The 9,616-nt window shown below is 39.4% G+C and overlaps 3 protein-coding genes across 3 annotated transcripts in view; 1 reads left to right on the top strand and 2 right to left on the bottom strand.

Annotated features, from left to right (window-relative positions):
- The window catches only part of si:dkey-246g23.2 (solute carrier family 66 member 2), a 271,509-nt gene that overhangs the window by 53,311 nt on the left and 208,582 nt on the right, over positions 1–9,616 (bottom strand). The gene's annotated exons all lie outside the window — the stretch shown is intronic.
- LOC112152237 (heat shock factor-binding protein 1) lies at positions 5,324–7,771 on the top strand. The gene is made up of 4 exons (XM_024281689.2): positions 5,324–5,514; positions 7,010–7,076; positions 7,189–7,315; positions 7,403–7,771. The coding sequence occupies exons 1-3, from the start codon at positions 5,470–5,472 to the stop codon at positions 7,311–7,313; spliced, it is 237 nt and encodes a 78-aa protein (XP_024137457.1). The 5' UTR covers positions 5,324–5,469; the 3' UTR covers positions 7,314–7,315; positions 7,403–7,771.
- The window catches only part of LOC112152235 (protein DBF4 homolog B), a 5,844-nt gene continuing 4,593 nt past the window's right edge, over positions 8,366–9,616 (bottom strand). Inside the window, exons 6-7 of the mRNA XM_024281687.2 lie at positions 8,929–9,078; positions 8,366–8,519 (exon numbers count right to left, since the gene is read on the bottom strand). Of these exons, the coding sequence (XP_024137455.1) occupies positions 8,514–8,519; positions 8,929–9,078 (156 nt within the window). The 3' untranslated portion in view covers positions 8,366–8,513. The remainder of the gene's footprint in view (positions 8,520–8,928; positions 9,079–9,616) is intronic.

The raw sequence follows: 9,616 nt of genomic DNA, 5'->3' as shown, positions 1-9,616 counted from the left end.
ATAATCCAGGGGTCTGAAACCTTTAACACTTATTCATTCAGGTCGATCTCTCGCCAACTAAAACCCAGTAAGAGCCACATAAGTTTTCCCTCACCCTTTGGAAAAATAAGATACTGATTCATATTTATGTCTTTGCATCTGACATGATGCGTTTAAATAAACTATTGTATTTTTGTCATTAATATAAAGTAAACATGAAGAGAGAATAGCTTTTTAAAATAATATGAAAAGGCTCAGGCTGCACGGTGGCGCAGTGGTTAGCGCTCTCGCCTCACAGCGAGAAGGCCCCGGTTCGACTCCCGGCTGGGACCTTTCTGTGTGGAGTTTGCATGTTCTCCCCGTGCATGCGTGGGTTTTCACCGGGGACTCCGGCTTCCTCCCACCGTCCAAAAACATGCTTCATAGGTTACTTGGTGACTCTAAATCACCCCCGCGACTCCAAAAGGGACAAAGTGGACAAGAAGATGAATGAATGAAATAGTTTATAAGTTTTTAAACAAATATTAAAAGGGATGTTGAACGTTGGGGCGGGGCTAACACGAGGTCCAATATAAGCCAGTGAGTTCGGGTCAAAGGTCGGCGGCGATGGTGCATGGAGCGAGAGAGGGCGGGCAGCGACTGTGGGCCATCCAACGCCGCTTGCGGCTTTAATTTATTTTATTTGCTTCCCATAACTTTATTACAAACATCAGTTTCAATACATAAAAGGTCTGCAAAATAGCTATGTACATATATATATAATATATATAATATATAAACATTGTAGGCTTGTTTCTGGTGTATTCCCACTGCAGTTCACCACCTGTGATGTAACTTTCTGTTAGCCGGTTAGCTTGGTGGAAATTTCAGAATAAAAGCAATAAAAGCAACTTCCATCGTAGATCAAACTTCCGTTTTGAGTTAATATGTTGTGTTGTGAGCCTTCAGGGCCACCGTACTATTGGATTTTGGCCCCTTGTATGATTGAGTTTGACACCTCTGATCTACACCGTAGGATCATGTCAATGCAGGAAATGCAGTAGGAAGAATAAAGTCATCAATGACAAAAAAAACCCCAAACATTTCTTTTACAGTTTTTGGAGAATTTCAGCCACAAATTATAGATATAACCAATAAAAACCAAATCAGAGTTAATGAAGTGACTCCTATAACCATGAGTTACACTTTAAATCCTTGAATTTGTTAAAAAAATTTAAAATCTGTGGATTATAACTCAACGTAGTTTTAATTCTGGTCGTTTTTACTGACAATAAACAGATTTTCTGTGATACATGAAGCACAAAATAAAGTCCAAATGCGTCAGTATGACGTTGATAAAGATATAGAATAATAAGTTGTTAGTTTCCTCGTTTCATTCAACTTTCAGTTTAATAAAGTTTAAGTTAATTTTACTTTTTTAACTTTAATACTTACCTATTTTTTAAAAAATGATTTAAAAACATTTTCTTTGAACCAGAGAGCCAATGGAAGAGTAAAGAGCCAAACTGAAATAAAACGTCAATAATCCTAAATATTGTTTTTTAATCCTGTTTCAGATGGTGTTCTACACAAACATTGACATATTTTTATTTGCAGAGAATGATTCTGCATTCCTGTGGTGCTGGTAGATATGTAGTTTTCCTGACGTTCATGTGCGTTTCTGAGTCAGACGGGCGTTTTCCAGATCATTCCAACAGCACTTGAACGCAGCATTTCTTTAAGTTTGTGTTTTCACACGAAGGACTTCAACACGCTGGTGGAGTTGGCTCTAAAATGAGAACTAAAGTCAACATTTTGAAAGAAAAAATCCAAAATCTTCTGTTTTACCATGGACACCATTTATTTTTAATCCAAATGAAAGCAGGTTTTCCTCCAAATTCCAGATCATTTCTCTTTTATGTTATGGATTATCAAATCTGCTCTTGCTCCGCCCCCTTTACCCCCCTCATGTGGACATTTATCAGTCACTAGTTTGAGAGATATTTGCTGTTACTGGTTACCAAACTAATAAATCTAATAAAAAAATCAACTTCAACTCATGCCAAACTTATGACTCCTGAACACACAGATGTTTCTGTCTCAGAGCTGTGAGTCCGATTCACCGCCTGACTGAGATTATGGAACAGAACAAAGTCGCTGTTCATTTCACGGAGACAGAAATCCTCCTAAAAGGAAGATGTCCACATATTTAAACTATTTATCATTCTTTCACATTTATAAAACTAAAATAAGTGAGCAGGAATCGCTGCTGTTGCTCGGTGAAGTTCATATTTCTGTGCAGGTAATCTGAATGTGTTGATTTTGAATTCTGCTTTCTGTTAAGTTAAGCTAACATTATAGCGACGAACTAGCTTTTTTGGCTACTATAGCATTTACTGGGGTTTTTTTTGGTTGCTTTTGGGGTAAGCTAATATTTTAGCAACATGCTAGCTTTTTGGGTTAATTTTAAGTCAAGCTAGTATTTAAGCAATGTGCTATCTTTTTTTGGCTAATTTAGGAACTACTGAGGTATTTTGGGCTAATTCTGAGTTAAGATAATATTTTAGAAATAGGCTAGCTGTTTTGGCTAATTTGGCATATACTAAGGCTTTTTTTGCTAATTGTGACCTAAGATAGTATTTTAGCAATGTGCTAGCATTTTTGGCTAACTTGTCATCTACTGAGGTTTTTCTGGGATAATTCTGGGTTAAGCTAACATTTTACCAACATGTTAGCTTATTTAGCTAATTTATCATCTACTGTTTTTTTTTTTTTAGTAACTGACTCCATACCATTACGCATTTTACTATTTAAAGCATTTTTTTAAAAGAAATTCTTCAAATTCTTTGTGCACTTTTTGGAATTTCTGCAACTTTAAGTCCTTTAGCGACTTTAACATTATGCAATTAGCTTTAGCGTGTTCAGCAATTACCTTCAGCAAATACAGTACATTTTTTCTGCATCTTCTGCAAAAAACGTAAGCATATTCAGAGACCACATTCAGCTAAAAGCATTCATAGTGTCATCGCAGGTAATGCAGCTTTTCTAGTTTTTCCTAGTTTTCCTAGCTAAACCCTTTTCTCTTTTTTAAACAACTATATTTTAAAAATGTATGTCATCATGTGCTCATTACATTCTATTTAACTTCATAATAATCCACTAAAACCTGAACAATGACAAACTGTGTAACACTGAAAAAACATGAAGAACAAATGAAAGTGAATTAGCAGAGATGGATTAAATTAGGATTGGTGTTTATTGGAGATGTCTTGGAGGGGGATGAATTCATTTCATTGGAACATTTGATTTCTAAACATCACATATCTAACACAGATTTTTGGAAATATCTTCAGTTGAGAAGCTGAGAAATGACAACAGTAGCTAATTTTGAGCATTCTTTATTTAAAATGAACAAAAAACTGAAAATATTTCAGAAGATTCATTTTATGGAGGAGATCATAAAGAATAAGCAGAATGAAGAGTCAGGATGAGAATGTTTTGAAGATTTAATGATGTTGAAAACTTGAAGGAGAGCCATGTGGTAGAAATTTAAGAATAATGACTACAAAACAATGCATTGTGGGAAACGGTGTCCTGACAGTTTGACGTGATGCTAATCAGAAACGACTGGAGCGAAATGAAGAGAATCTGTTTATTTTGAAACTGTTCTGGAAATACTGAATCACTGATGTAAAAATGAACAAGACTTCAAATCATCTGTGGGTCTGTGTGTTATTGTTGCCTTTAAAAGTTCATTTTCATTTCAATTTATTTATTTATCAGGGACAGTGCACATTAAATTAACCCAGCAGCTAGTTTGATTCGTTAAAAATGTTTTTTATTTTTATTTTGGCATAATCATAATTAAAGGGGAACATTTTAAAAATAGATCAAAGCGCGGGTCTTTAACAGAACAAATACAAGAATTTAGATGTTTATGCGACATTTCCTGAAAGTTCATAAAGAAGTCAACTTTGACCTCCACCAACAGGATGTCATGAAAACACAAATTCAGTTCCATGTTATTTTTGGGTGTAGCAGTCTCAAACATGAGGGAAAAATAAATATTGTGTTAAAAAAGAACTCTGATAGCAGATTCCTGCTCAGTAGAAATGTTGCACAGAGGAAAAGTCTGCATGTCAGCTGGAAGGGAGGGGTCTGCAGATAAGTTTAAACTGCAGGCAGCGTCTCCTCTTACGGACTCTCTGCAGCTGCTGTGGACACTGATAGTTCAGTCACAGATGACCTCCCTGCTTTCTAAACGCCCTCAACTCTTCACAAATGGAGAGAAAATGCCGACTCAGCGACGCTCTTCTGCAGGCAAAAACATCCAGGAAAATGCAAGGAAGTTATAGGGAGGTGGGGGTTATAATAATTTAAGATTGAATTCATAAACTCATGTTAGGACTCATGTTAGGACATCCCCTCTGCTGTGACTCAATGCTGCAGCGCTTTATTTTGAAAAGACCAAACCAGCAGCAGGACATTAAAAGTTAAACACCAAACCTCAGCATGATGGCAGGTGGAGTTTGGAGAGCAAAAGTCATGTCTGAGTTACATATAAAGCTCAGTTAGTGTTTGCTTCTCATAAAAAAGTTACAGGTTCTAATCAGAGACAGTTAAGGGACAATCTAAGCCTGGAGGAACCGCGTTAGAGGGAACTTGTGTTCAGAAACGTGAAGCTGCTGCTGGTTCCTTTTGTCTATGTGCTGAAAGTTAACATTAACAATGGAGCTGGAAGGTTTTTGGAGCTTCTTGAAAGAGGAAACTCAAAAGTTATGTAAGCGGAGCATATTTTCATGGGGTAGGGCCAACAGTGGCTGGATTTCATGTCACCTCCACTCATCCATGCAGCAGCTCCTTTGGGACGAGCTCAGTCCAGCTGCAGGTTTATGGTAACAATTAAATAAAGTCTCAAAGATGATGCATGAAAACAAACAACCACGAGGTAAACCGGAGACTAACAGCGACGGGAAGATTCCAAGTCTCCAAATGCGTCTATCCGCGTGCGTAAATCTGAACTTTCTCCAAACGCAGCAGCATTTCCGAGTCAGTTTTCTGCTTTACTCACCGATCGCCTTCAGTCTACAAAGCAAACAGAAGTTCTCCGTGAACACACGCCGGGTTATCCTGCAGCTCCTCCAACTTTCAAATCCCAACTTGCCCAGGAGGAGGAGAGACGTGTGCGCGCATCCTCACACGGACGCGCATTAGAATTTCGCTTTCATTTTTAGTTTTTCTTTTTTTATTTTCACCTAAATGTAAGAACGTCAAAGAATGATTCCAATAAATACACAGCTTGGTGTTTTTCGATGATTTTATTAAAGGTTTCTGCAAGTCCACACATCTCAGGCATTCCAGGCGCAAATCTCGCGAGACTTCCTGTGTTGTGGTCCAGCTGACTCTCCCGTGGGTGTTACAGGCGAGCAGAACCATGAGGCTAAATAACCGAATAAAGCTTTGACATTTACCCGCCGTGAAGGTCCGGATCTACAGATCTTTTTTCACAGAATGGCTGAAACGGATCCCAAATCGGTTCAGGACCTCACTAACGTGGTGAGTGTGGAGCGCCAAGCTAGCTAGGACTAGCTACACACAGAGAGCTAGCAGTGCTAATGCTAGCTACACTGCTAACAAACGCAAATTAGTCATACGTTACACCAAAATGAGAATTTATGTTACATTTTTAGTCTTCATTTTACATTTAGACACCTCAATTCAGATTTATGGCACCATATTTGATGAGTAATTCATCACCGTATGAACGACAGAATGTAATCTCAGTCACTAAACCAGTTCATCCTAATTTAATGTGAACACAACTTTTATCTGAATCAAATACATAATGGGTATTTTTATAATACAAACAATCAAAAATAATAAGCAGAATAATAAGCAGTTCTCTCAACACCCACGGTACTAACGTTGTCATGGATTCCAGTGGTGTTGCCATGGAAATGAATCAAAACTAAAGGTCTGGATTTCTCCTCAGCCTCCCAAATGAAAGCCCGAGGATGATTGTACTTCTACAATGAGTTCATGCGTCTTTAGGACTGACTCATCTGGAAATGTTTGCGGTCATAAAATCAGACTTTAGTTTAAAGTCGTCCATCCAAACCGCTTGAATCCATTTATATGGGGTCCTGATGTTGCTGGAGCCTATCTTATCTGTTGGTCAAAAGTGGGATAGACCCTGGACGAGTCGCCAGAGCATTTTAAATAATTGGTTTTGTCGATAGCCCAATTTTTAATCAACTTCCTGTTTAATTTTTACGTGGTAAATACCAGTTAGATTTGTTCATATGGATTAATGGAATATTTTTTTATGTAGAATATTTTTTTTTTACTAAAAAATCTGTTTTTTCCTTCCATTAGATTAAAACTGCTTTGCAAATGTACTACGAGCCTCAAAGTTGAAGCTGTTTTTGCTGGAGTTCATTTTTAATCTGATGTCTCCATCATGACTGTATAATCTGCAGGATTTAAATCAAGGTTTTCAATGCATCTATGGGTGCCTGAGTGGCTCAAATCACATTTTTAAATGTTTTGTAACAGTCCTCAGGAACAGATTGTTTTCACGATTCATTTTTCTTACTGCACCTGTGAGCAAAAGAAAGCTCTTTTTTGGCTTATTTAGGCTTTTTTCAGTATTTTGGCTATTTTGAAGTTTAGCTACTTTTTTCAGCTACATGCTAGCTGCTTTGGCTAACCTAAGTTGATTTTTAAGGCTAATTTGGCATTTAATTAATTTATTTTAGCTGGTTATCAGCTTCACCGTTTTTAGCTATTAATTTCAGCATTTTCAGCAGCCAAATTCAGCTTCCAGCATTCACACTAGCATTATCAAAGGTAATGCTCATAAAGTTCATAATTATGTTAAAAGTTCGTTTTAAAAATGTAGTTTTAGAGTGTTCATTAATGTTTATTCTGTTCGGCCTTCGACCTCAGGTGTGTTTTGGCCCCTTGTGTGATTGAGTTTGACCCCCTTCATTAGGAACTTTAATTTTTAGTTTAACTGTAACGTTTCTTTCCTCGTGTCGTTTCTCTGAAGGTCCAGACGCTCCTGCAGCAAATGCAAGACAAGTTCCAGACGATGTCAGACCAGATCATCGGGAGGAATATCCTTTCACTTCCAAAACAAAAACTCAGAAATCTTTATATGTTAAAATACGTCAAATGTTTCTTTTTCATCATTTCTTCAGATAACAGATTAGCCTTAACCGCGTCCACTCGATGAGATGAGCACGCGAATCGATGACCTGGAGAAAAACATTGCCGACCTGATGACCCAGGCTGGAGTCGAGGAGGCCGAGGCCACGCCGGAGAAGCCGAAGGAGAGCCAAGGGTCAACCTGAAGGTCAACGGCTGAATTTAAGCGCCTGTTTCTGCAGAATTTCATGTTTTGATCAAATTTCCTGAAGTTTTTTTTCCGTTTTTGCCACAGGTTCATGAACGGTGTGAGGTCAGACTTCCTCACTGATTTGGTGTGACGTGTGAAATGATTTTTTTTATATATATAATTGTTTAACGGTTATGTCATGATTTGAGAAGTGGAATAGTTGTAACTGAATTAGTGTGACCTGCCCCTGAATTGTGTTTTTGGTGCACTGACCTGGACGTTCTGGAGCCGCCATCGGGGGTCCGGTCTGTTCTCGGGCCCGGCAGAACCTCCTCTGAACACCTGCGGCTCGCGGCGTCTGACCAGCACTGATGCAGATGCATTCCATTTCTGATGTTCTATTAAAGCGACTGACGGAGGCGTTCTTCCTTCTTGCTGAACAATAAACCACGGTGCTGGTGTGTCTGTGCTGCAGACGTCTGCATGTTTGATGCTCCTCATCGCTGGGTTCTGAGGTTATGGGAAACGGGTCATTTAATGAGTAAAACGAAACATTTACTGCATAGCAGGAACCTTTATTTAAATGCAAACAAAATGTAACAACATCTGGCATCAAATCAAAACTAGCAGCAAACGTGGTTAAAGTGCAGCTCCATCAGATTCAGGAACTTCTGCTCCTCGACCCGGCGTGGCGAGAAAGCTCCGGAGCGTCTCCTGGAGTTTGAGGAGGTTCAGAACTCGAAGTCGGCCTCCGTCATGTCGATAGCCCAGGCGAACTTCTCCCGCTGCGTTTTGTTGTAGATTTTTTCTATAGGAACATCCATGTTCTTACACCTGAGGATGAAGAACAACTTCAACCACACATGAATTCCATGACACTTTAAGGTCTCCAGGATACAAGTGGATAAAGAAAAACTTCAGCTTAATTTACTGAAGGTTCTGGGTCAGTACCAAACGTCACTTTCTAGAGGCAGCTTTTGTTTTATCGAGTCGGTCACATGGTACAAAGTTAGCAGGTTTTGTANCTAGCAGCAAACGTGGTTAAAGTGCAGCTCCATCAGATTCAGGAACGCGGCGTGACGGGACGGCGCCGGAGCGTCTCCTGGAGTTTGAGGAGGTTCAGAACTCGAAGTCGGCCTCCGTCATGTCGATGGCCCAGGCGAACTTCTCCCGCTGCGTTTTGTTGTAGATTTTTTCTATAGGAACATCCATGTTCTTACACCTGAGGATGAAGAACAACTTCAACCACACGTTAACTCATGACACTTTAAGGTCTCCAGGATACAAGTGGATAAAGAAAACTTCAACTTAATTTACTGAAGGTTCTGGGTCAGTACCAAACGTCACTTTCTAGATGCAGCTATTCTATAAACTCTGAAGTTTTATCAAGTCGGTCACATGGTACAAAGTTCGCAGGTTTTGTAGTTTGAACGAGGAGATCCTGTGAATCAGATCCTCAGAGGAAGAGTGATCAGAGCTAAATCCAGAATGGATGTTCCTTCCAGAGAGTCAAAGCAGACACGTCCTAAAAACATCTCTACAATCAAACATTTTTGGGATGTTCTGGAGTGATCTGCAGTAGCAGTTCCAGATCCACGATGACCATCAGGCTGAACTTGGATCCGACTCACCAAGCCACAGATATCCGCGGGTCCAGATAGTTGAGCTTGGAGGTTCCCAGAGCGATCTGCTTGTTCTCCTCTCGGTCGGTCGCCTGGACCTCCATCTTCAGCAGCTGCTCCTCGCAGCGCTTCACCGCCGCCTTCTTTCGCTCCACCAGACTGATGAGACGCAGACAGAACCAGGTTCAGTCCAACAACCAACACGGAGGTGTTCTGATCCAATCAAGTAGGTTCAGACTCAAGTTTGTTGATCAGGATCAGATATTCTGTTCTCATGTTGATTCTGTCCAGGATTCTCTTGGAGAAGAGGCTCTTCATCTCAATGAGACCCCCTGGTTAAATGAAGCTTAAATAAAATAAATATCTGATCAGTGTTATGTATTTCAAGACTAATATTACAGATAAATTCTCTACTAGAAGTCTGTGTGTCATGAGCGGATCAACAGTTTATAATGTAAAGTGCAGCAGAACATGACGGCAGGTTAACAGGAAGAACAAAAACAGTCCAAAGTCTGAGAGATATTTACAGATTCTTATTTTACTTTATTTCATATTTATTTTACCAGGAAATCTCATTGAGATTAGATCTCTCTTTCATGGGAGACCCGGAACTCCCTTTTGGGAACTAGAACAAGTGTTTGTCTATACAAACAAATGCAAAAGAGGCGGAGCCAACGTACCGTCCAGAACAGCGGAG

The sequence above is a fragment of the Oryzias melastigma genome, linkage group LG6 (genome assembly GCF_002922805.2).
Source record: "Oryzias melastigma strain HK-1 linkage group LG6, ASM292280v2, whole genome shotgun sequence".
NCBI lineage: Eukaryota > Metazoa > Chordata > Actinopteri > Beloniformes > Adrianichthyidae > Oryzias > Oryzias melastigma.
Note: the sequence above shows the minus strand (reverse complement) of the source record. Positions and strands in the feature narration are given on the sequence as shown.

Excerpts from the sequence above, each read along its gene's own strand:
- LOC112152237 (XM_024281689.2), top strand. The coding sequence starts at position 5,470 with ATGGCTGAAACGGATCCCAAATCGGTTCAGGACCTCACTAACGTG. Across the intron at positions 5,515-7,009 it reads TTCAGGACCTCACTAACGTG|GTCCAGACGCTCCTGCAGCA; the intron begins GTGAGTGTGGAG and ends GTTTCTCTGAAG. Across the intron at positions 7,077-7,188 it reads AGACCAGATCATCGGGAGGA|TCGATGAGATGAGCACGCGA; the intron begins ATATCCTTTCAC and ends AACCGCGTCCAC.